Here is a 27,073-nt window from a genome sequence, read left to right on the forward strand (position 1 = left end):
ATAGGGAGTACATGGATCAAGGAAGAAGAGGAGACTAACTGACCCATAAATGGAGATCAGAGATGTTCATTTGAGCCTCACCAGTGGGTTGCCTTTCGTGAAAGTTTAGATGTTTTGTTCACTATAAAGTGTTCATTTGCCTTGAGTTTCTCTAGGTAAATCTTGTCCAAATAAGAGATCATGTGATATGATTCAGATTTAAGACATAACCTATCTTAGATACTTAATAAAAATGGTCTTGAGGGTTCTGACTCATGTAAGATGCGAAGGAAGCACCAGTCCTCACTAAGCATTGCCCATGGTAGATTGGTATGTGTTAGCACATTTAGATTTAATTTCTTTTCAGTGGGCATTATTTGAGCACCTGCTAGACACAAAGCAATGTAGGGATGAAGAATTGATTAAGACACTGGTGCTCTCCTAAAAGAACATTTTGGTCTAGAGGGAGTGACAGCTAAGTAAACAACTAATTAAGTAGAATAAATAGGTATGAAACACAAGATGGTATCCTTAGGAATCAGGGAAGGCTTCTCGAAGCACCTGGAGGATGATTTGAGTCCTAAAGAATTAGCAGGATTTCCTTTGGTGGTGGGGGTGGGGAACATTCCTGAAAACAATAGGGAGGATTAAGTGGGGGTGGGGCCGGAGAGGAGGTTCAGTATCCCTGGGCAGGGGCTGTGTTTCTATTCTGGGTACTTCCTGGATGTGGGACACAAATTGGGCTCTTGGTAATGGTTTGTTGAATGAATAAATGAGAATTTGGGATACTCCAACATGAGCAAAGACAGAGGGGTGAGAACATTTCTGGCCTTTTTTAAGAAAGGAAATAGTGTAGGTAGAACAGAGGATTTCCTGGTGTTCTTAGTAATGAACGAGATTAGGATGAAAGACCACAGAAAATGACCTTTATTCTGTAAGATCTGTGGCCCCACTAAGGGCTTCCCATTGTAGAAAGGTTATAATCAGACTTGTCCCAGGAAGAAGATGGGCATCAGCAGTGTGGATCAGAGGGCAGAGCAAGAGGGAAGAACGGTCGAGACTTTTCACAGAACAGATGAGACACAGGGAGGCCTGAGAAGGGTCAGTGAAGTGTGAAGACAGTAATAGGTCAGTGTCCGTTAGAACCTTTATCTTCTAAGAGCTCTGAAGTGTAGAGATTTCACTCTGTCTCTACTACTGTGTTCCCTTATCAGGAACACTAGGAATTTAACCTTCAAGGAGAAATTGGCAAAAGCCAGGGCTCTCAGTTGCTTTTTCAGCATCTTTCTCATTTATCATTTTTCATCAGAATGCTTGGTTTCAGTCTCTCTGAGTTGATACTAGAATCAAAGGGTTGAAAGCCTGGTGTAGTAGTTAAGGACCTGGCCCAAGGCAAACATTCACTATATGGTGAACAAAATACCCACACAACTTTCGTGAAGGGCAGTTCATTGGCGCGACTCACAATGAACAACTCTTATCTCAGTTTAGAAGACTCGGATACTCCTGCTTTCCATTCTGCACTCATGCCCACGATGCAGAATCACCACTACACGTGAAATGACAAATAATCCCTGGCCTTCCTGTAGGCAAGTTATAGCTGATAAACATATTGCTACTTTTGTCAAGGGCTACAGAAAGAGTAGATGAAAGTGTGCCTCTAAAGCATTAACACAGTGCCTGGTCCATAGTAGGCACTGGGTAAATAAATGGAGTCTCCATTATTGCTGGTTTGTGCAGTGGGGCAGGAATAGCATAGGCCTGAGAGTTGAGATTCCAGGCCAGACTTGACCACTAAGGCCCCTTGATCAACTCACAAAATGTTTTCGACCTTCGGGTGCCTCATTTTTCAAATGGGAATAGCAATTCCTGCCCTGCTGCCTCATCAAGTTGTTCTGAGAATCTAATGAGATTAGAGCATGGAAATGTTTCAGAATGCATAAGCCTCTATTCAAATAGGAGTTGTTGTGAGGTGCCTGGCTAACCCTGAAACCAGAAATACCTTCTGGGGCACTAGCTCTGCCCCAGAGCTTCTCTTCTCACCATGTGCCCTTGGCTAACACCCATCGCACCCCCTCTCCTTTCTCCACATCCAGCCCCTGCTCCCCAGGAATTGTTAGCCAGCCCTGGGTGTCTGGCATCATCAGACCCAATGCCTGCCCTTTTCTTCTACCCCAGTTCTAACCCACTCAAGGGGTTGGCTGCCATGCTGGGTGCTGTCCCATGGCAGGTGAAACCTTGCCCTTCTGAGCAGCTCCATAACAGACGAGCTGATTAGAAAGCAGATAATTAAGGCCAAGCCTGAAAGGAATTTTACAAAAGATGCTACCCAAAATGGGAAGGTTCTGGAAGGGGCCCAGGAAGGGTAGGCAGGGCTGCTCTGTGGTTCCCCCAGTGCCATCCTGTCAGAATATAAGCAGGCCACCTCCCCACCAGCTCGCAGAGGCATTCTCAACTGTGCCACCTCCTCTAGGCTGGCCACCTTAGCACTCAGAGTCCTCTGAGCCAAGGAGAGAAAAGAGCATGCCCAGTAGGGCACAGAGAGTGGGCACATGTGGCAGCCAGTCTCCTGAGTGCTGGAACCGGGCTGGTCACAGTGAAGACTCCGAAGAAAGCTAGTGCTCTTGCCGCCTGGTTGTGTAGAGGTGTTTAGTTGGCCATGAAGAAATAACTGCAGTCACGGTAGTTTGCGGAAGTTGCCTACAGATCTTAGGAATAAGTAAGGGACTTAGGATGTCAGAGGATAGGAGAGAGACAGGGGAGCTTTAAGAAGGCTTTCTGGAGGAAATGAGTGATAATCATGACCTTGAAGGACAGCAGTTGGGTGTCCTGTGATGTGATGAGACAGGTTGGGGTGCTAGATCTTTCAAGTTTGAGGACGGTGCTGGCTTTGGCTTTAGAACAGAGCAGCATTTCTGGCTCCTCAGGACAGTGGAGCCTGCAGCTCTGACCTCTAATAGGTACCATGTGCTTGCTAACCACTGGCCTAAGAGACCAGAGATACTCACCAAACAGATCACCAGCCCCAAAGAATTTACAGTTGGCCATATTTGCTTACATTCCTTCTCTTTCTAAATGGAAAGATTCATAGATTGTATTTTTACTGTTTTCAAAATCCTTCTGCCCAAGTCTTTTTATTTAATCCCAAGCAATCTAATCTCTGGAAGGGTATCTTGAATAGTTTACAGAAAGCCCATATATTGGGGTTCAGCTTCCTCTTCTGTACATCTTGAAATATGAGAAGTGAGCCGCAGCCTTGCTTTGGGACAAGTTGCCTGAGTAGTCACCCACCAGAGGTGTCCTGAAAGCTGCAATGATTAGGCAATGGTCTTTGCCATGTTGGATGCCTTGAATAAAAGGAAGGGGACCTGGGGTTTTACAGAGGCAGGTAAACAGGGAGGGGATCTGTCAGCAAGGTTTGTGGGAGCCTTGAGGAACATAGGAGGTGGGTCTTTCCTTAGAATATGCAAGAGTATAGTGTCCTTTGTGATTAGAACACAAAAGGGTAGTGTGACTTATTAACTGTAGTTCCTTTTCCAAGAGCACAGGGCTCTGGTAAATTCAACATTGTTACCATTCAAAGACTGAGATTCTACTCAACTTTCCACTCAGTGAGCAGTGTCCTGAACCGTGTGTGAGACGGGAGACCTGAATTGGCTGCACACCATCACTTACAGCCTGCTCGTGTCCTTCGTAGTCTGCATCTTGCTCCTCTGACCCTGATTTTACCGTCAAAATGTGCTTTTTTTTTTTTTTTAACTTGGCCATAAATGCAAGTCAGGAACTTTATCAGGTGCTCAAAGAAACAATGAATTGCTCCACTGGAGGACAAACTATGGGTACTGACATTGGGGAGTCGATAGCTGGCTTCCAACATTGTGCCTCCCAATCTGAATTTGCTGATCTAAAACCTAACTCTATGCAACACAGGGCCCTGCTCTGTGGAAGAGCAAGCTAGAACTTAAGGTGCAGTTCATCCCATGAGTATTCGTGGCACAGGCGTGGCCGCTGGTAGAAGTTTTGGCAGGCTCTGATGTTGCCTGTTTCCCGAACAGATCCTGCAAGAGTTGGAGTACGGCCCCTCGGTGGACTGGTGGGCCCTGGGGGTTCTGATGTATGAGATGATGGCTGGGCAGCCCCCCTTCGAGGCTGACAACGAGGATGACCTGTTCGAGTCCATCCTCCATGATGATGTGCTCTACCCAGTCTGGCTCAGTAAGGAGGCCGTCAGCATCCTGAAAGCTGTGAGTCGTCACCCTGCACCCACATTTCTGCTCCCCTGGTCTTCCCATCATCTTTCTCTCTCTCTCCTCACTCTATCCCTCTCACTCCTCTCTATCTACCCAAACCCCCATTCTCCCTCTCTCTCTCTCTCTCTGCTTCTCTCTATCCTACCTGGCCTTACCACTAAATGGGAGGAGTTGAGGGCAGTCACCACTGGGAGTTCAGGAGTTTGGGTCCAGTTCGGAGGGTTGCTGCTGAGCAATGGGGCCTGGGACGAATTGCTCTTCTAGTGGGAAAAGGATAGTGGGTTTGTGTTTCCTGAAGGGGGCCGTGCCCACCAGTGAGTGTTTCAGAGGGAGCAAAACCAACCCACACTGTGCTGGGATCACACCCGCTGCTTAGGCTCCAGGACCGGGCCCTCCTTCCACACCTGCCACCCCACGTGGCCTCTCTTCCCCTGGGGCCTGTGATAGGAAAGAGAGAGTAAAGGAGAGAGGAGAGGGCACTGTGCATCTTTGTCCATGATGGCATCACTGTGGCCGAAGAGGTGTTCAGAAAAGAAGTGTCCACTCAAGATCTGTGCAGCCATGCTGAGTTCGGACAAGTGGTAGAGAGACTATCCCTGCCCCTACAGATAATCCCTCACCTGTGAAAAGTTTTACTGCTTGCTCAGTGCAGCCTTTTCTACAACATAAGACACTGTTCTGCCCCCAGTAAGTTAAGTTGCCTATCTCTCTGGGAAAGCTGTGGAAGCTAAGGTTCAGGGAAGCTAAGCAGACCAGTTTACCTGGGAAGAGTCACCCTGCTGGGCTGAGGCAGGACGGGAGTGACAGTCTAGGAAGCTTGACTTCCAGTGCTGGCTTTTTTCACTCATCAGAATGCCCCAAAGTTCAGTGGTTGGCATACCACATTCACAAAATTCACCACATCCAAGTACCCTCTCCACCATGATTTGCTTTTGTTGTTCTTTCAATCAACTCCCAATATTTACCTAATTATATGAATTTTACAAAAAGAAATTTTAAATCACATCATAAGTAGAAAAGCAGTATCACTTGCCATAACTAATTAACCAAAATCATCATATGAAAATGTTAAAAAGACCTGAAATCGTTTCGTAGGTGTCTTGGGGGACACACATCATATTTTGGAAAATACCACACCAGAGCATGTTACTTTTTGCTATCGTTGTTTTTTTCCTACCTCTTGCCCTTTATGCTCACTTCATTCTTTTCCTCTCTTCCTCATCTACTTCCCTTTCTCTCCCTCACTCTTTTTCTTTCATTAATTGGTTAATATTGAACTACTATTTGTTGAGTGCTTCTGATATGATGGGCATTATGCTAGACACTAAATATTGGTCAATATAGCAGCCATTGTCCCTTCCTGTGGAGCTTACAATCCAACTGGAGAAGGTGGGCAATAAATAAATACATCCATACATGGTCAAAATATGGATAAGAGTCTATGGCCATGATATCCTGAACAAGCCCCATCCCATCTGATCTCGGAAGCTGAGCAGGGTTGGGTCTGGTTAGTACTTGGATGGGAGATCACCTAGGAAGACCAGGTGCTGTAGGCATAAAATTTTTTTTTAATTTTAAAAAGGGATTGTAAACTGACAAGGTCCTTGCAACCTGTGAGGTCAACCAAGGGTTGCCTCACCTAAAAAAAAAAAAATATGGATAAGAGTGCAAATAGAGTATGTTTATTTACTCATTCATTTATTCAAAACATTTATTGAGCATCTAGTATGTGTCAGGTGCTATGCCAGGTGCTAAGGAAAAATCTGTAGCACCTAAGGCAGCCAGAGCACCAGCCCAGCACAGCTGGTCACTTGCCCCAGGCACTGAACACCTGCCTGATACACCTTCCTATGGGCCTCCCTGTCTGCACCCCACCTAAGCCCTTTCTGGATGACCCAGAATAGTGATTCTCAACTAAAAGCAATTTCCCCACACATACACACTCCATCCACCCAGGAGACATTTGTCAATGTCTGGAGATATTTTTAATTGTCATAACTTGGATCAGGAGGTGCTACTGGCACTAGCGGGTGGAGGCCAGGGATGCTGCTAAATGTCCTACAATGCACAGGATGGCCCCTGCAACAAAGAAATATCCGGTCCAAAATGTCATTAGCACAGAGGTTAAGAAACTTTGACCTACAGAGATTCAGAAGCTAGAGATCATGTCTATGTCAGCTGGTTGTTGAGGGCGACATCTCTAAGAGAAGGCATCTTCCCTGTGAGAAGAGCCTCTGGCTCAGGGGCAGCTTCCTGAGGCGTTAAAACCTGTGTGCTTATTCATAGCCCTGATACTTTTCCCTCCAGAAGTGGGAGGACAGGAGGAGCTGAGGAAGTAAGGAGCAGTCTTCTACTCTCTCGGCCTTGGAGCACTTTGCTTCCTCACATTGTCGCTGGCTTCTGGGCCAGGCCAGGTTTTCCATGATCCTGGCCACTGAGCTGTGTCTCTGAGAGCTGCTGGCTGCATGAAGGCAGTGCAGGATTCTAGAGGCCATTTGCATCACAGAGTTGAGCAGTGCACAACCTATGCAACAGTGAGTGGCAGTCCTGCTGCCTCCCGTTCTCACCATTGCCGCAAGGAAAAACAAACGTGAAATGCATCAATGTGGGTTTTTACAGACAAGCATTGAGACGCATTAAGCATTTCTTTTTCTCGTTTTTGTTTTTTGGGTTTTTTTTTTTTAATCTTTTGAGCTACACAGGTATTTTGAAAATTCAAATCTTTAAAAAGTTGGAGGGCCCTAATTCAGGAAAAGAAAAAGACCAGGAAGTACCTTTGATAATTTACCGTCACATGAATATCTGTTCCTCTTCCTTACTTCAAAAAGGGCTGTTGACCTCTCAGTGTAAGTGAGTTTATCTTCTTCCCAAGGAGAAGATGTGAGAAGTAAGGGGAATCAGAAAGTCGGTAAGAGCCTGAGTACCAAGTCCCAGCTTGGTACCTTGCTGGGTGTTTGACCTTGGCCAAGTTAATTAGCCTCCCTGTGCCTCAACTACCTCACTTATAGAATAAGGATAATAATAGCATCAAAACCCTCAGAGGGTTGCATTTAAATGAAATGGGTTAATGCACCACGTTTTGAATGGTGGCTGGCACAGAGTAAGTTCTATAGAAGAGTTAAAGGGTACCCTGAAGGACAAGGTGTTGCCTTGGCTGGCTTCCATCCTTCCCTCAAAGCCTGTGCCTACAGAGCCCCTGTCACTAATTCTGTGTCCTCATCCCTGCAGTTCATGACTAAGAACCCCAACAAGCGCCTGGGCTGTGTGGCGGCACAGAATGGCGAGGACGCCATCAAGCAGCACCCGTTCTTCAAGGAGATTGACTGGGTGCTCCTGGAGCAGAAGAAGATCAAGCCGCCCTTCAAACCTCGAATTGTAAGTAGGGCCCAGGGCTCATCCTGCCCCATGGGCCGGGCGTGGGTACCACACACAGAAAGATAATTTGGGACACATCTTACAGCCAAAATGACAAGGGCAGGGGATAGCCAAGACACTCCCTAAAAGAGTCTCTTTGACCCTAAGAGCTCACTGCAGGAAATATACAATTTATAGCCATAACCAAGATGATGATTTATATGAACACAGGACATTTTTTATTTTAATAGGTTTACTTCTTTATTTTGATCAAACATCACACATGATACTAGTTTTCCATATATGGTAGAGATATAAGGTTTCTTTATAAATAAACAGGTTTGTTTTTTAAACGAGTCAGTTTAAAGAAAAATATTAACTAAATAATCAGGCATAGTCATTATGTAGAACTAACACAGAGCTCGAAGTTGCTACTCAGGGGCTGACATTTGAGAAGGACTGTCCCCATGGGAACCCCCCAGGGGGTGAATCCTTCAGAGGCCTGTTCCTTAGACTATGCAGAGACCTTCTCTCCCTTCTCTGCCCCCTGTCCCTTCTTACTTCGCTCCAGCCACAGCATATGTTTCCAGGTTCTTAGGCCTGTTGAAATGATGCCTTTTGGAGGGGGCGCAATTAAGGGTGTTTGAAGCTCAGAGGTTGGAAAGAGAAATCGAACAGTTAAATCTGTTCTTAACACAGCGAGCAAAGACCGTGTCCTAGCAGTGACCTGCTGAAGGGGGAAGGTCAGCACTAACTTTAACTGTCCTTAAAGTTAGTGAGGATATGCTCATGTGCACGTATGTGCATGCGTGTGTGTGCACGCATGCATATAAAGGGAATACCTATTTCTGTTGGCTTTTAGCTCTACAGGGAAATCACTCAGACTGAAAATTTGGGTAGCCAGCTGGCCAGCCTACTGAGAGCGAAGGGGGTGTGTAACATAGGAATTTACTGGGCAGGAGCACCAGAGTAGTAGGGCAGAGGAGACCTGAGATCATCCCAGTCACCCTGCATTCTGTCAGATGTCAGATGACCCCTCCTCCCTCCCTGCCAGGTACAGAAACGACCCTCCTGTGCTTTGTGAATCATCAGAAAGGCATTCCATTATATTTTAGGAGGTTTTATGAGGGGTGATTACTGATAGGGCTGTGAGTCTCAGAAATATTCCAGGAGGGGGTTAACCTCTTAGCTGAAGGGCATGGTCCAGACCTCCCCCAGACTAGAGCATGGCTGATTGATCATCCACGGACACTCAGCCCTGTCTCCATGCCTTGTCTGCTTGGTTTTTATGATTTTCACTGGCTAGCACACGGCTTGGAACAGGCTAGATTTAGGTTCATCTTGTTTTGGGAATAACATCACCCCCACCCCTGTCCGTCTCCCACATAGCTCTGAGGCCCGCTGTGCCAAGCCCATGCTGTGGATTTGGGACAGGGCTCACTGCACATGCCAGCCTGCTGGAAGGCTGCCTCCCCTCTCCTCAGGGTCTCTGCAGGCAGTCTTTAAAGACAAGATGGATACTGCCCCTGGTAAAATGAGGGGAAGTTGGAAACCACAGGCCAGATAGAGAAGGAGGAGAAAATACAGCCTCAGATCTAAGGGTGACATGTTAATTTAGGTTTAATCTAAGTTAGTCAACTCAAAGAAAATTGAGAAGTAAAGCTAAGTAAAGAATCCAGGTCCAAAAAATGGGAACCCAGTACAAGTTCAGTGAGTGATTAGCCAGCACAGGTCTACAAAATGATTTAAACTCGAATTTGGACTCCATGTTAACAAAACGACTTAAAGCTAAGCACGTGAAGGGCTGGGGCAGGGCTGGAGGGTGAAGAGGACAGGGCAGGCCCCAGCGGACCACGGGCAAGGGGTGTGAAGGGAAGAGAGGGCCTGGGGTAGGGCAGAGGCAGGGGTCTTTGCTTAGAGGCTACACTGAAGCAAGCAATTAGGGAGATCTTTAACGATAAAAAGTGCAAGGAAGTGTTACAGTACAGATTCAAGGAGAAGAGTCCCTCACTGGGGTAGAACCTTGCACCAGTCCAGCGGAGGAGAGCGCTATGAGATTTCAGGAGGCCGAGAAGCGCTGGTCCCCAAAGCCCTGGAAGTACCACCAGTGCCTCTTCCCTGGGGCTTCCGCCCTCTGGGCTGAGTGAGCTCTGAGCCAAATGAAAGTGCAGACCTGAGAAGAGTAACACTGCAAGGGGGCCCCAGGTACAAGCAGTAGCAGTACATCCCTGGGTCTGGGGGGTCAGGACCACCTGGGGGTCAGGTGGGACCCCCATCTCCACTTGGAGGGCAAGGGCCCCATGCTTTCCTCCTTTGGACCTCTGGAAAGGATCTCTCCTGCGAGAGCAGAGGGCAAAATTCTGTGTTTCCTTTGCTGGAGGACTTAAGTTGGCTGGGAGGCCTTACCACCCCCTGAGAGGATGGCAGGAAAAAGGGGAGGGGCTGTCCAAAAGCTCCCACCAATTACAAAGTGTCATAGCCTTCCTAAAGCCTGACTTCCTCATTGTCTTGGAAATCATCTTCTGTACATGTTCCTTCTCATTCCAGAGTTATCCTCACCTTTATTGGGGTCAGGGGAGAGGGTGTTTATTTCATTGGTTTTAATTCAATCTGGTAGAGAGAATTAGAACAACTGAAGGAAGGATACATAGGGAAACTTAACTTGTGCAAGAGGTGTATCAGATCACATTTTGAGCTGAATAATGTTGATCCTCACAGAGTTCTTGGCTACAGGTCTGTAAAGACTCAAGTTTTTTAAATATCTGGTCACATTTATATTCTTGAGACTAGGGATTTATCTTCAAAGAAATATCAAAATTGTAAAAGAAAGAATAGCCCACATCTAGTAACCAGGTTGGAAAGGTGTCCCAAATCTATCCCTATGTTGAAAACTCTTTCCCGAAAAATGTTAACGGCACCACCCTGAGTCATCTGTGGGCTTGTATACAGCAGAAACAAATCTTACGTTAAATTAAAGCCTATTGCAGTGATGAATATACTGTACTTCTCATCTCCAAAAGCCTTGTGGGACCAATGTGAAAACTCATACGAGGTCTTTATAAGCCTTCACACACACACTCCCAACTGACTCAGGATTAACCCTGAGGGTGTGGGTACCAGCCTGGCTCAGATATGAGCATTAAGCATGGTTCTGTGCTCCATAAACAGGGTCGGCCTTACTCACAGGCAAAATAAATACCCACCCGTAAGAGGTCATTGGAGAGGCACTGGGAAGCTGAGGTATGTCCCCACAGAAGTTGTCTGCTACTCATGGGGCAGGGAGTTCCATCACAAGACAGCCTTTCAGTGTCGCATGACTTGAGAATACATCAGCTGCTTCTGGGGAAAACCGGGAAAGAATTTGACAGAGGGAGGAAGGAAAGCTGGTGTGGAGGCTGAAACCGGGAGGAAGTGGCCAGGATCGTGGGTTATAAGCAGCCCACTGCAGAATGAGGTTCTTAGATCTTAGGGACGGACTTGAAGTCAAAGGAAAGACACTGTGAGGAGTGGGGGGACAAGTCTGAGCAAACATCACTAGCCTTGCTGTTTGGTGGTGGCCTCAAGACAACACAGGGCATATGTTTTAGCAGGTGAGGAAACCAGCTGTACAGACTCCCCTGATCTCATCAGGCCGAAGCTCCCCATGGCATCTGGTCAAGGGCCTGGGGCCTGTGGGGGAACTCTGGGTCTCCTGTGTCCTCGGCTAGCTCCACTTGCTTCCTACCCATGCCCGTTGACCTCACATCAGAATGCCACCAATCCCCAGAAACCTGCAGAATAGCTACTGCCCCACTCTTCCACTGGCTGTACTGAATCTGGGAACTCTGGGGTGCGGGGACAGGGCATCTGTCTGTCTGATTCAGAAGGGATTGGTTTTGTCTGGTGGTAGGTGCTAGAGGTGAGGCTGAGTGAGGTCAAGCCATCTAGTCTAGGACTTAAGAAGAGCCAAAACATAGGGGCATGTTTTTCAGAGCTCCTACCCATCCCAACTCCCATGGCATGGTTAGATCCCCTCCTTGGCATAGCCTGCCGGCGGGCACAGAGAGTCTGCACTCTGCCCAGGCTGACGTAGCTGGAGGCTGGGGTCCCTGGATCACCCCTAAGAGGCTGAGGATATGACTGGAGACCAGCTCCCAGACCTGATTCCTGCCCCTCCATAGGGCTTCACCCTCTGAAGATAGCAGGAGGAGATTGTCCAGATTCACAGCTGGAATTTGGCCTCTGGTCAGCTTTTATCACATACCTCCACTGGCTGCTGTCCCCTCTGGGCCTTTGCCTTCTTGAAATGTTTGCTAAACTGAGATTTCTGCTCCCTGGCGCCTGAGCGTCCCTGTCTAACCCCTGCCCCGACTCACCAGCTGTCACTAGTCCACTGGGTTTCCTGCCTTCAGGTTTATTTATGCCCCTTTGCTCGAGCCCCCACCCCAGGACAGTCTCAGTGGCCCCTGCTTCCATATGTAGATTTCCCTCTCACTCGTCCTTCCAGCTACATTATATATTCTCCTTCCACCACCTTCTCTCCTGTCCTTCTTCCATCCACCCACTAATTTTGCACAAATGATATGCCATCAACAGTGAACCAAAGGCTTTATGCTATCATATACTCAAATCAGTCTTCTGGGGGTGGCTGGCTTCAGAGCTAGGGCACACAGAGTGGGTGGCAGACACCCAACAGTAGAAGAGAGGGAATAGAAAAGCTAGCAAGGTTGGAACCTAGACCTTTGATGCTGGGAAAAAATCTCCAAGCATAGATTTAATTGGTCTTTCCCACTGAGGATTTGGGTCCAAGATGGTAGCATCATCTAGTTGCCAATTAAAGTAGCACGTTTAGCTTTTGTGTTACTGGTGGGCTTGCCTTCTTTGGGGATCATGGAGGGCAGAAGTGATGTGTTTGGTGTGGTTGAAGGGCATCATCTGACTTTGAAGATCTTGGAGGTATTTCGTTCACTCCTAGCTCCCCTCCTGCATACTCCCTTTTTCCTCAAAAAAAAAAAAAAAACAAACCATGAATCTCCGAGATTATGACTCCCAGGGCTTTGGAACTGGAATGTGGGGAAGCCAGTGGAAGAGGGAGAGATATGCCTCCTCAGAAACCTAGCTGTCCTCAGTGAAAGCCAAAGGCAATGAGGGGAAATACCGGCCAAGTAAACTTCTCTTTGTATGCGTGTTCTCTCTTTTCAAGTTTGCTTCAGTGTGAATGTCCCTCTTTAAGGTAAGGCCTCCAGAGTGGGGAGTCTCTCCAGGTAGGTGAGCCCTCAGGCCCGGTGACATGGAGGCCCCGTTCAACCTCATGATCTGTTTCCATCCAGCCATCCACACTGCATGGCGGGACGCCCAAGGGAGGCCTTTCCTGCATGCTCCTGCATGATCGGGCTGTGCTGAGAGAAAACTGGGAAGTGGGCTTAAGACCCTCACACCCTCACCAATCCAATGGCCTGAGGAGGAGCCCGGCCAACCAGGCAGCCCCTTCCCCTAAAGTCAGCCCACCTGTTCAGGGACCACCTGATGGCATGGACCATGAAGACAGCCCAGGTGGCCATTAGAAGCTGGCCTCGTCCTCCACCTAGCAGAGCAGGAACGGGGCCCTACTGGTGCCTGCAGCCTGTCAGTCAGGACACACCCAGCCCCCAAGATTGTCCATACCACAGTAAGAGCCCTTACCCCCCAAGAGGCTGCAAGGGCCGTCAAAGAGCCAGGAGCCTGGCGCAGGGCTGAGGCCAGCCCAGGAACCTGTTTTTGGTAGTGGGTACAGGTTATGGCATGGTACTGTGCACATGGTACTGGCTTTGACCTCAGAGAGACTTGGGGTGGAATGAAATTGCTAGCACCTTGAAATTCACTTCGCGTCTGGACTTCTGACCTTTTCAAGCCCCCCAACCTCCTTATTTGTAAAATGGGGATGAGAACAGCTGCTCAAAGGATTATTAACAGGATTAGATAACAAAACTAAGATGCTTCTCTCACTGTAGATTCTTAATACGTTTTAGTTCCTCGCTCTTCATTCACCACCCCCTATCCAGCCTGTTAAAGCCCCTCTTTTTTTCCAAGAATCACAAGTTGAAGACTCTAGGAGGTAGTGTGAGGTTTGGGGGGCTGGACTATAGAATCAGATCCAACCAGATTCCATTTTAGGCTATAGGATCTTGGGAAAGTCACGTCATCTCTCTGAGCCTCAGTCTGCTGACCCATAGAATGGGGATAATAGCATCTACCACACTAGATTGCCATGAGGCATAAAAAGGCCTAGTCGTGTGAAGTGATTAGACCAGTCCTCGATATATAGTGAGTGCGGGGGATGGTGTGATGCCAATAGTGATGGATATGTGAGGGTTTAAGCCAAGGGAGGCTGGACTGGATGATATTCCTGTTCCAAAGGGATGGAAGGGCAAGGAGTTCTGATGAGGGATGACACCATGGGGTCAGGGAACCAGCCATCATAGGGCAGAAAGGCACACGAAGACTGGCAAAAAACACAATTCAGACTCCGCCAGAGAGCCCGCTAGGGCTCGCTTCTGAGCCGGGGGAGTCCTAGAAGAAGGAGGCAGTGCAAGACCATGTGACTCACCCCAGATGCCAGGATTCCCAGCCCTTTTGCCCCTTGGAATATCACCCCAATTTCCCACACTTTCTGACCACCATCATTCTGTGAACTCGCTCACGACCTCTCCGTCTTCTGCCTTTATCCTCAGCAGCGTTTTCTGCTGGGCAGAGCTGTGTGGCTCTCAGTGCCCCAGCCCTGAACTGGTAGCTGCCAGTGATGAGGCGCCATGCTAGTACAGCAGCTTCCCAAGCATTTCTCAGCTCAGCAGCCTCGGTGGAGTTATTTTTGACATATTTCCCTATCTGCGAATTCTGATTGCAAGAACATTGCTGCTGCCTGGAGCTGAGGGGCCTAACTGCACATGACTTTGGTTCTCCTCATGGCGAGAGGAGGGATTTGGGCCCTGAGCCATGCTGGGCATTTCTATATGCTATGAAGGCTTCATTTATGACTTAATAGCTATCGAGTTGGGATTTACCTTCATGGGTTCATCAAACTAGTGTTTATTGAATTAAGTCTTCTCCCCGCCCCACTGGCACTTGAAGTAACACATACAGCCTACCTGGGCTCTTAGGACCTACTGAGCTGTGCCCGATGACAGAAGGGACGAGCAGGCGCAGTCAGGGAGAGTTCTCCAGAGGAGCTGGATCTTGGCAGAGAAAGCCAGGAAGGGTCAGGAAGAGAGGACTACCTGGGAAAAGGCATGGAAAAGGGAAAAGTTGGATTCATATCAGCTCTTTTTGAGAAGCGTTTATTGAGCATGTACTTTGTGTTTTCTATGAAGCCTTACAGTGGAAGATTGACATAGGAATCCCCTACTGTCACCTTAATGTCACCACTGTGAGACGTTTAGATGGCAGCTGTAGACTCTAACATAAATACTTAAAGACTATGAGTCAATAAGGTGAAATCCAGACTTGACTTTGGGAGGGGAGTCTTGTGGTTTGCCGCTGGACAGAGCAGGAGAGATGGCATGAAGAGGAGGCCTCTGTGAGTCACGGGAGCCACTTCCCAGCAAAAGTCTTGTAGAAGATTTTGTTTAGGGGGGCTGCTTGAACTGTGCTCCCGTGCAGGAAAGGCTAAAGGGTGGCCCGGCAGCCAGGAGCAGAGGGGCAGTGGCCAGAGGCTGTGTAATGTGCTTAAAATAAAAGCAAGAAGAACATTAAACCACCCCCCGGGGCTCAGTCCTCTATCCCTGAAGCCACCATTTTACTCTTTGAAAGATGCCGGCACCAAGAGATATTTTGCAAGCTGACAGGGATCTCTGCCCATAGCAACCTTTAAGTTCAGCACCTTGATTCTCCAGGGGCACATCTGTCATGGAGAAAGAGAAGCTTTTGGAAATCCACATTTGCATCTGAGGTGATTGGTGCCCGGTTAACTTACCAGTGTGTGTGCTGGAGTAGTGGGTGGTAACAAAATCGGATTGGGTCTAAACTTGACACTCAACTGTTATTCAAGAATTCTGGGATTTGACAAACACACAATAGGTTTGTAAAGGTTCATTAAGATTCCATATTAACCTCGGTCTTTTCAAAGCAAGAAGGTCTGGCTCATGAGCCTACAACCACTGACCCTCTGTGTTATTCTGGCTACTCTCTCCTGGGATCTACTCCACCCACAAAGGGGTTTCCTTAGAGCACAGAGCCTGAATGATAGTAGAGTATTTCAGGTGTGTGAGCCCAGCTAGGTGTGGAGGAGGGTCAAGAATGGCTAAGACTGAAATATGAATCTTGCCTTCAGTAAGGAGATGGGAAGATAAGCTAGAGTGGGGCTTATCAACTGAGATGACTTACAAAACAAACCAGACCTTGATGTGGGGCTTAAGCCAGACTCACTCCTCCTCCCTGCAGCTACTGGCATCTCAGCCAGTGTTTAAAAACAACAGGAGGTCTTCCTGGAGCAGCATGGCAGATTTATGCTGCAGGTACCCAGTTACCTAGGATATGGGCGTTCCACCTAAGCCTTCAGAATATAGTCACCCCAAATCATGAGACTTCAGAATTTCACCCCCACCCTATATCACAGACAGTGAGATAAGAGGAAAATCTGGACAGAGCTGGATGCTGGTCCCTGCTGTTAGTATTTGTGAAACCCTGAACAAGTCAGTGAATTTCCCTGCTCCCTTCCTATAAAATGAGGGACTTACACAATCCCCAAGATTTCTTCTAGCCCCAGCCACTCCCTTCATGCATGCTCCATGAGGACAAGGATTTGAGGGTTTTTTTTTTTTAAATCAATATTAGTGTAATAAAATTTACATAGAATAAAATTTGTTCATTTCAATTGTACAGTGTTATGCTTTTTAACAAATGGATATACCCACGTAACCATGAGCCCAGTGAATATATAGAACATCACTAGCCCCAAAATAGTTCCCAGGCACCCTTTGCCTCAAGCAGTCCCTGATCTGCTTTCTGTCACTGGAGAATAGATTTGTCTTTTCTAGAGTTTCATATATATGGAGCCATGTAGCATGTGCTCTTTTGTGTCTGGTTTCTTTCACTCAGCATCGTGTGTTTGACATTTGAGAACTATATTTTTAACTTTTTATTATGGAAAATTTTAAATATGCACCAAAGTAGAGAGAACCCCCCTGTACCCATCACCAAACATTAACAATTAGCAAGCTCTGGTTAATCTGTTAGGGGAGGGCTTTTTATCTGTTTTATTCACAGCTGCATCCTCAGGAACAACTCCTGGCACATAGTAGATATTCAATATATACTTATGGAATGAGTGAATGAATTGTGTGTATGTATATGCACACACATTCGTACATACACAATGTTTTTCCAGAGAATATTTATCTCTCAGATCCATCTCTAAATTCTTATCTCTTAGCACCTTTTATGGCCCAAGACCTATTCCAGTATGTGCCTGGGAATCTAGGGATGATAAGATCCTGCATTAGGAAACTTGAAATTATTGAATAGTAAGAGCAGGTAGGTGACCTTATCTTGACTTGAGAGGCATATATTAGAGTGTTTATAGTTCCTGTTCCAAACCCAGCAGGCAGAGCAATAATAAATCCTGAGCCAAAAGAACTGATTTCTATCTAGAACATTTTCATAAATAAGGGGGGAAAGATTAGTGCATGGAGAAGTAGTGCTTTTGCCAGGACCAGATTGGAAAGTTTCTTCTTTGGGTACCAACAATTATCCCTGGAAAGCTAAACCCAACAGCCATCGACAATGACACTGCTTTGAAGAGTAGATGATAAATGAGAAAGGGCCCTATGGTTAAAGTCAGAGGGGGGCCAGGTTTGCCACCATGCGCCTATCTACTTTCAGCTGAAGACGCAGCCTCCTGGTGCAGCACCAGGCTCGGGTCCTGCCACTGCACGTCCCACTGCGTGGGGCCAGCTCGGCGCAGAGCCTGGCTCAAGAGCTCAGGCCTGCAGCAAGCCACGGCAAGCAGGGTGTTGTCTCCTCCCAAGGCTTTTTATTCCTGGGTATCCACACTGTGTTTTCTATTCCTTTTCGGTTCCAGGTGCCTCCACTGGATACCCCTTTACGCTATTTGGGATCTCCCCAGTAGTGGGTTGTACAATCATTTTAGTGGATCAGGTGCAGAAAAAAAATTTAATGAAGGATAGGGTAAGAGAGAATACGATAAAGTAAAAGACTAGAACACAGAATGCATCACGTACAGTAAAGGTACAGTGTAGCTTGCCGAGTCCTTTCCTAGGGTGATGGAATGAAGTGATGTACATGAGGTCATAGATAAAATATATTTCTTACTGTTGTTTGTAATAAAAAAAAAAAATGAAAGCCTATGTGCCTCTTTACCCCTGATGTCTAAGAAGAGACCCCAAAAGTCAGAGTAGGGATGGTGGCCTCATGTGCTGTGAGGGGTACAGGGCAGAAGGCAGCTTTTTGTTCATTTATTTTTTATAACATGGCAACAACATTACTGGCAGAAGCCATTCAGCATTTTGAGCACATGAATACATTGATGCCTGTCACCGGGAGGCAGGATGGCACACGCCAGGGACATGGGCCTCAGGTCAGAACAAGCTGAATTCAGTCCTGGCTCTACCTCTGGCTGGCTCGTACCTTGGGCAAGCCATTTTTTAATCTTTACAGTGGGGATTGTGGCCTCCCAGCAAGGTGCTGTGTAAGGTTAAATGAATCAGCCAAGTAAAGCATTTAGGAAGTCTCCGTCCTCGAGCTTTATTATGTTTTCCACCTGGAGAAACTGAGGCTGTGCTAAGGATTGTGCTGGTGCTAGAAATAAAAGACAGATGCTCAAGCAGAGGTAGCTGGCAGCTTAGTGCACAAAACAGTTACTGAATAAGGCGTTATTTAGCCCCAGTGATGAGGAGTGTTGGGTAATAGAGGCACAGGGCGATTGAGGTGTGTGAGGGGGACCAGCCTGGGTTTGAGATGGTTCCCTGGGAAGGGGCATTCCTTTTCCATGTAGCAGCCCTAGACCCTTTTCCTTAGTGGCCTCAGCGATGGTTTCAGAGCTCCTTTCCTGCATTTGAGAGGGAAACAGACCCTCCTTTACTCTCATGTCTGGTCTTGAAGGGTGGTGGGCTCACCTGTGTGAGAAAAGCTATTGCTTTCTGCCATTCTCTGGGGGCTCAACAGCATGCATTAATTAACTGGGAGCTGGCAAGGCCAGGGCTGTGAGCCGGGCACTGAGAACAATGGAAGATGCAGCAGGCCCGCCTTGTCCCGAGACAGTGCCTGCCTCACTGGGGAGCCAAGATTCATGTGGCACTTAGACACACTTCTAGGCTATTTATAAATTCCAAACTGAATGTCATCAAGGGTCAGTGTTCTCTGAACAGGTGATTGGGACTCATTCGTCTCTAACCACCTGACCCAAAATGACTCTTGGCTGGAATGTATGCTTCATGCTTTTGTTACCAAATTTTCGAGTGAAACAGGCACAGCCACTGGTGTGCTATGTGCGACCTGGGCAGGCCCGGGAGGGCGGTGTGCCAGGAGGGTTTGCGGAAGCAGGTAGAAACATTACCCTTTGGAACTATCCAGAAATACCTCCTTCCCTAAAAGGAATAAAGAAATGTCCGGGGAACTAAAGCTCTGAGACATGTGGCATCACCTGGTCTTTAACCCCTCCGCAAAGAGCCTTCGATGCCATCTGCATCTGGGGGACCTTTCCCAACCATCTTCAGAGGGACACGTCAGCCTTCCCACCAAGCGCCGGATGGACAGAAGGAACACGTGTGCTGCCCCCTCCCCTCACGCCGTGGTCTGGGGGACTTAAGCTAACGGGGACATTTCAGGTCCGGAGAATGGTTCTCAGGGCTTTCGCTTCTAAGTGGTTTCCTCAGAAAGAGTCACAATAATACTGAGAAATTCACACTTTGATTGAGAGGAAACTTTTAAATCTATGGTACTTAACAGTGAGCATCTGATACAGCGGACTCTCTCCAGAAAAATCCAAATATGTCCATACACACAGCAAGCTATACTGTATTTTATGAAGTTCGAAGAAGCCCTGAAGCCCATCACCCAGCGCAGGGGCTGGCAAATGCTGGCCGATAGGCCAAATCCGGCCCACTGCCTCTTTTTGGGCAGCCCTAGAGCTACGAATGATTTTTACATTTTTTTTTAATGGTTAAAGAGGAACATTTAAGACACATGAACGTTATATGAAGCTCTAATGTCTGTGTCCAGAAATAAACTCGGCCATGCCCATCCATTCACATCTTGTCTGTGGCTTCTTTTGTACCACACACAGTGTGGGGTGGTTGTGACAGAGACTCTATGGCCCACAAAACCTAAAATATTTATTATCTGGCACTTCACAGAAAATTTGCTACCTCCTCTTTAAAAGCAGGAACCCAGGTTAAGAAGGTTTCCTCGAAATACTTTTATTTAAAGTGATTGAGACATAGAATTTAGAAGTAAAAGCAGCTTCGAAAATCAAGTTGGCAAGCTCCCCTTTTAGCATGGGCAGACAAGGACCATGTTACCGGTGCCTGTGGGAGTAGGGGATCAGGGAGTCCTGTCTTGGGTTCTCCTGTCAAGCTTCTGTAGATTTCTACAGAAATCTGGTACCGCCTTCCAAAGAACCCTCGGGTAGTTGCCCTGAAGTGTTGTTTAAAAAACATCATAACAAGTGTTCAAAGTTTGGAACCAACTTCTTTATAACGGGGACCCCCACCCTCCCCTGTAATGCAGATCCAGAGGGCTGGGTCCGTAGGCCTCTGCAGATGGCGGATTCACAGACAGGTTGTAGCTGGATGAACAACTTTGATCGCAGGAGTATTTGCTGGGTTTGAGAGAGGAGATTGGTGTTAGCTAATTAAGAGTTTCCGAAGTAACTCTTCAGGTGGAATTTGTAAAAATGTATATATATATATTTATAGTCTAGCAATAAGGGGACAAGGAGTTGGGAGAAATAGTTGAATTTCATAAAACAGCTGACTTCACAGACTTCAGCCGTGGTTTTATTCAGAAGACCTGGTAGTCTAAGGGATTTGGTCTATTTTTAAAAGGTATTTATACAGACTGCCCCAGGAGTGAAGCAAGTGGTCTAGACAAGAGACCAGACCGTAGGGGTGGAGGCATTCAGGGCCACCACCTGTGGCTTGGTGGCACCTCATCTCTGCATACCAGGAACAGAGGCCACCATGCTGCCATGACTCTCTCCTTTGGCCAGGGAATGGCCAGAAACCAAGTGGCTTCCCATTTTTAAATGCCACGAAGCTAAGCATTTGTGCTTTAACAACAAATGGGTGTTGATTTTCTTCTCCACTAAAAGGTGGAAGTAATTTTACTAAATAGAGTAGAGGTCACAACTGGAGGATTGTGCAACCCATTCTACCAGGCTACGTTTTAAAATTAGGAGATCTAACATGAATCTCTGACATCGCCCTCCTGAATAAGATGGAAAAAGTGACCGTGGCTGCCCGATTCACAGTGGATTTAACAACCGCACCCCTAGAGTGTGCTGGTGGGATTGGATGTCAGCCGTGTGAGAGGGCTGTTTGCAGCGGGTGGGTCAAAGGGCTCTGAGCCTGACCCTGCCTGACACACTATTTCTATTTGCATCTCGCTAGAGAGATGGGAGGCATGCCAATCAAATTTTAGGATGACCAAAAGCTGAAGGATATAGCAGATAAGGTGGATTACAGAATTAAAATGACATTCGCGTACTGCTTTAGGGTTCACATGAGCTTTACTTAGATGCTCTTATATAACCCTCGGCAAGCTAGGTATGTTTATTATCCTCACTTTTTTTGGCAAATGAACTAAGATTCAGAGAGGTAAATTATAGAATCATTATTTATGGTGATCTTGACAAGCTAGAAATAAGTACCAAAATAAGAAGAAATCAAGGTTAAATGTAAAGAATTTCATTTGGATTCGCAAAATCAATCTCAGAAGATTGGGGTTTGCATTAGTTTCCTAGGACTACCACAAACTGGGGGGCTTAGAACAACAGGCTAGAAGTCTGAGATCAAGGTGTCAGCAGGGTCATGAACCCTCTAAAACCTGGAGGAGAAGAACCCTTTCTTGCCCCTCCCAGCTCCCGGTAGTCCCAGGCATCCCTCAGCTTGCGACAGTGCCACCTGCTCTTCCTGTGGTGTTCTCGCGGTGGCTCAACAGACGGCCTTCCTTCTGTGCGCCTCTGTCTCTGTTCAGTTTCCCTTCGCATGAGGACACCGGCCTAATGGTATTAGGGCCCATCCTGGTGACTTCATCCTAATTTAATTATACCTACAAAGACCTTATTTCCAAATAAGGTCACATTCTGAGGTACTGGGAGTTGGGATTTTAAGGTTTTTTTTGAAGGGGAAGGGACACAATCCAGCCTATAACAGGGTTAAATTGGATTGATGAAACCACGATTTATCGCAGCTACTTAAGAAATGATTAAACATTAATACTATCTTAGACACCAGTTCAGTTTGAGGGTTTCCCCCAAGTAGAGGGTCATGCCACTGAACTTGGCATTGCTCAGACCAGAGTCAGAAATGGAGTGGTCAGCGCGGGCCACCACCACATTCTAAGGAGGAGAGCCCGGGGCAAGGCAGGCGCTGTGCAACGCTCTGGGAGCAGCCCGGGGCCGGACGATCGCTCTCCATTTTGCCCTGTTTTCTGTAAAGAAAGTTCAAAAGTATAACCCGCTCTTGGTTGACAAAATCCAAAGGGGGCAGAGAGGGATGGAGGATTGTATTTAGAGAAATTTCTAGGTAAACGATAGTTAACTCGAAGTTCACTTCCAACCCAGCATTCCAGCCAGGCAAGACACTATGCAGTTACGATCCAGCGAACTGATGTTGAGCAAGCATTCTAACTATTTAAACCCTTGCTGTTTCTTTTAGAATATTTAAAAGAGGAAGGTAGTGCTGAGATAAGAATATTGACATTTCAAAGATAGGAGAAATTTTGGGTTTGACCATTATAGCGAATAAAATTATTTTGAACAAAAGAATATTAAGCGTCTGCTGTGTGCCCTGCTGCGTATTAGGTTCCTTGAGGAATATGAGAGGATAACAGGGCACACGTAAAATATTAGAAGAAGGGACCCAATGTGTGATCCAGGAAGCGCCATGGCGACTGGGAAGAGGGTGGGATGGGGTGACACTGGTGTCGGGAAAACTTAAGAGGGCATTGGAACCTGACTTTGGATCTGGGGAAAGCTGGTGTTTGGGCCATCACGTGGAGACAGCATGTCTCCCTGATGCTGGTTGCACACATGAGGCAAGGTACCCCTGGTTCACGGTGACCCTGGTACCTCTGTATTCTTGCCGTCATGCCAGGCAGAGGTGAAAAGGTAGGCAGGGACCAGCAAGGCGGCCACATGAAAGCCAGCGCTGTGTCCCAGCCTGTAAGATCAGGGAGTTTTCTCGGTACTTGAGAACAAAGTCATCTGTTGATCGCCTGGTAATCAGATGAAGACAGAAGCAGATATCGCTGGCTCCTCTGAGAGCTTTGTGTTTATGACTTCAGTGCAGTGAGGGCTATGAGAGAATTGCACCAGCCTTACAGGAAACAGGCATTCAGGCCGCCTGGGGTCCAAACACTACCACACCCGCCTGAGCCCCCAGTGCTCCCAGGCCTCGGAGTGATTTATAATATGGGCCCAATGGCTTTGCTGCTCAGATACAGTTTCTCAGAAGGGTCTGGAGTGACTGGACCTCTGTTTCCCTAAGTTCTACCTCACTCCCCTGCAGCAGATACCAGAAATGTGCCTTCCCCCAAGGTCAGCCGAGACCTCTCAAATACAAGACCTTATTTCAAAAGGGATCCCAAAAGAAATAGCAATGTCATTTTCCCCTAACCCCAACCACAAGGATTAGGGGCATATGCATCAAGTCCCTAAACTCTTAGCCCATCTGTCTTGATGGAATTTTCCCAAACCCTGGATGAACCTGTTTCTATTTCTATCTTGTACCAGCAATCAGGAAACCCAAGTGCCCCAAGTTGACCGCTGCTGAGAGGAGAAGCCCCATGAACCAGGCCTCAGCCTGCCTGATCTCAGGGCCCTGTGAAGCTCGGATGGTCCGGGCTGCCACATGCCAGGCCCTTCATGAATCAGACTCAGCCTTCTCCCCACTCCAGCGGTACTTCCCCAGATGGAACACCCCTCTGGCAGAACAGCTGCCACTGGTTCTGAACTTAGATCACTTTGCTGGGCCTAGATAAAGGAGAGGTGCATTCACTCATTCTTTTTAGCAGCTAGTTACTGGGCACTCACTATGTGCCAGGCATTGAGCTCAGCTAGGGATAGAATGATGAGTTCAGCCCGGCCCCTGCCCCAAAGGAGCTCACAAATGACTTGAGATGAGGAGGACACCCAGTGTGAGTGCCGTGGTAAAAGTTAGGAGAGATGATGGACATCCACGAGAGGCCTGGAGGGATAAGGAAATCTTCCTGAAGGGAAGCACATCTAGGTGAAGATAGGAAAGGTGAGCAGAAATCAGTTCAGTGATGAGGACATGGGGGAAAAGCCAGGGAGGGGAGAAGATGTTCCAGGCAAAGGACTAGCTGTGCAAAGGCTTGGAGGCAGGAGCAAGCCACTGAGTCCAGAGAAGTTCATGGTTCATCAGGGCTCAGGAGGTGACGCTGGGCAGGTAGGCAGGGATGAGATCCCTTAGAAGTGGCCTTCGAAGTGGGTGGGTCTAAGAAGCTGGGGCTTTTCCCACGTTCCCACGAGCAGTGAAGCACCATTAGAAGGACCTCAATCACTGGAGGAAGCGCTAGAAAGTTCCGTCAGGCCATGGCTCAGCACTAGTTCAGGATTTGGAGGCATACAGGGAAATGTAAGACTCATTCCCTGCCTCCAAGAAAGTCATGGCATTGATGGGCAGATCACATGGACTGTGTTGTATTATGTGCATGCTGCCTACTGATGGCACGTAAGTGCTAAGACTCAGGCAGGGGAGGAACTCACATTTATTGGGTGCCCATTATGTATCAGGGTCTGTACTAAGACACCTAACATTTGGTATCATTTAGTTTTCAAAGCACCTTTTACCACCCGCATTTCACAGATGAAAAGACCAAGGCTCGGAGAGTGACTTCAACACAGTGTCATGTAACCAGGAAGGGACCGTACGAGGATGAGAGGTCAGCCAGTGCTCTCTCTCCTACTCCGTGCAGCCTCCCCTGTGTGGCCAAAGGATGTGAGAAGGGCTTCATTTCATAGAGAAGATAAGATCTGAAGAGTTAGAAGGTTGTTCTATGTGTCCCAGTGTCCCTGTCAGGCTGTGCAGTTTGGGCTAAGAGTCTGGCATTTATACATTAGGGGAGGTATCTAGGATGACCAGGAATCTAGATTAACAAGGAATGTCTCTGGGAGTTGACTCATTGGAACCTTGGAGTTGAGTCTTGTGCCTGTAGGGGAGGCAATAGCTTTTGAAAGAATAAACTCAACGAGTAAAGGGTATAATCCCCAGTCCTCCTCAAATTTGAGGATGCTATGCTGTATACATGCTTTTAATAGGGGGTGGTACTTCTCAGAGATATTTGCTTTGGAAAACTTCCCAAGTCTCCAAGGTTAATAGTCAGGAATTATACATATTGGGGATGTTGGCTATCTGAGTGAGTAACTGACATGCACCTAAAATGTTCCCAAGGAAAACAGGGCCTGGGCCAGGTTGCATAAGGGCGTGGGTGAGCCAGGTATGTTTTTCTGTAGAGCTCTTAAAGAAGGCACACTCACTCAAATGCCATGGATGATTCTGAGACCCCTGGAAAGCCCCGAACTGAGCTGGCTCCCCAAGCTAGCCCACCATAAAGCTAGAGGACCTCTGGGAATGACATTCCTAGCTGCGCTGATTGAGCCTGATTCTCTGGTACATAATCAGTGAGTTGTGAAATTCGGACATCATGTGGAATCTAGGTCTGTTACCATGCTCAGTTGACCTCAGGAGACAAAACCAGTTTTTTTGTTTTGCATGACTAACAGACACTAATGACTGAAAGGTGAAGTGCAACCATGTAGATAAACAGGGAGAGCCAATGCCAGAGCATTTGCAGATTCCCCGCGGTTCTCCGTGCACGCACTCCCCCTCATTAGTGACCAATGAGAGGGAGCTGGGGAGGAGGTGCCCCTGCCCTAAAAATGCAGGAGACCTGGGCATGGCCCACTCTTGGTGACGTTACAGTGAGTTTTCCTCCTGTCCTATTTTTTTCCTCTCTTCTTCACCCAACCCCTGCCCTTCTTCCCCACCAGTCCCCTTTGTCCTCCTGTCCCCATTGAGGATGCTGCTCGGTCACCTTCTGGGATGGTACTCAGTGCTTCCCATGTCATTGCCGCCTTCTCCCCGTCCTGCCCCTCCTTCTGGACTCATTTCACCCAGCACCGCGGCCCTCACTCTGCAACCCCTCCTGGATCAGAGTGCACCCATCCCTCTTTCGATAGAGATCTTCAGGCGAGGAGTCGCCACACCCTCTCCCCAGGCGCCAGCCCTCCCATGTCCAATGTGCGTCACTGTGGGGATGGGCTTTGTCGTTCCTCTCTGAAGTCCCTCTGCATTCAGGGCCCCCCTTTTCCTCTTGCTCTGTACACACTGGAGATGCAGAACAGATAGTTCTCACGCCTGGGGACAGCCCTCCTGATAAGGACGACTCAGCCACTCAGCCTTCCCAATTCAAGGGCGACACCTGCGTCCGTCAGTGGCAGGTCCTGTCTCCATCCCTTGGGTTTTCTGTGTCTCCCTTCCGTCTCCTCGCCAAGGTCTCTGAGACCTTCCTACTACACAGCTCAAGCCCAGGGAGAAGATGCCAAGTGGCACTGATGTGTTCTGGAAGATTATCTCATCCCGGCTCCATGTTGTCCAACTGATTCTGATCACGATCTGGGGCAATTTGAAAACAGACTTCCCTGCCGAGCTCACCCGGCCCACGTTACCACTCTCTCCTCGGCCCACAGCCCTGCGCCACCACGCTGGCCTGCTGGGAAGCCTTTCTGGCTTTATTTCAGCCTGGAGGCTTTACCTAAACATCTCCTGATTGAGTCTGATGTTTGCCGTGTCTTCCCACTTGTCCAGCGTCCAGCTTTTCAGACGTTCCACACCACAGGAGGCATCATGCTGGGACCTGGATTTGTATCTGGCCCTGCTCTCAACTAGTTGGGTGACTCTGAGCAAGTCACCAAACCTCTGTGAGCCACAGTTTCTTCATCTGTACGCTCAGGATAATGATACCTGTTCCAAAGGTATTGGATAATAATAACATCTGTTCCAAAGATCAGATGAGCAAATGAATGTGAATTGTAAAGCAGCACTTCCCAAATCAGGTTCTGCAGAACTCCGCCCCAGGAGAGAAATTAATAAGCTATTCAGGAAAAAAAATATGTCAAGTTTGAGGAGGGCTGGCCTGAACACCATGCACTGGGTTTCTTGATTTTAGGATGCCTCAGAGCCTTTAATTTACCAAGGTACATGGCAAATCTCCAAGAGCAGGGTAAAAAATAAAGCTTTAGCTCAAAACCACTTTTCATAGAGACTGCTTCCTAG

At 47.6% G+C, this 27,073-nt stretch overlaps 1 protein-coding gene and 1 pseudogene across 4 annotated transcripts in view; both read left to right on the forward strand.

The window, feature by feature from the left end:
• PRKCE (protein kinase C epsilon) overlaps positions 1-27,073 on the forward strand; it is a 511,750-nt gene that overhangs the window by 416,813 nt on the left and 67,864 nt on the right. For 3 of the 4 annotated variants that reach the window (XR_001596560.2, XM_036225089.1, XM_016142211.2), the window contains 2 exons: positions 4,035-4,223; positions 7,458-7,604. Coding sequence is in view for 3 of the 4 variants with exons in the window: in XM_036225089.1 (XP_036080982.1) it covers positions 4,035-4,223; positions 7,458-7,604 (336 nt within the window). In the remaining variant the exon portion in view is untranslated. Of the gene's footprint in view, positions 1-4,034; positions 4,224-7,457; positions 7,605-12,765; positions 26,798-27,073 lie in introns of those variants that run through there. The other variant, XM_036225090.1, reaches the window with a different exon arrangement.
• LOC118606286 lies at positions 5,667-5,785 on the forward strand (annotated as a pseudogene).

Source organism: Rousettus aegyptiacus, unplaced genomic scaffold (assembly GCF_014176215.1).
Source record: "Rousettus aegyptiacus isolate mRouAeg1 unplaced genomic scaffold, mRouAeg1.p scaffold_m13_p_7, whole genome shotgun sequence".
Classification (NCBI taxonomy): domain Eukaryota; kingdom Metazoa; phylum Chordata; class Mammalia; order Chiroptera; family Pteropodidae; genus Rousettus; species Rousettus aegyptiacus.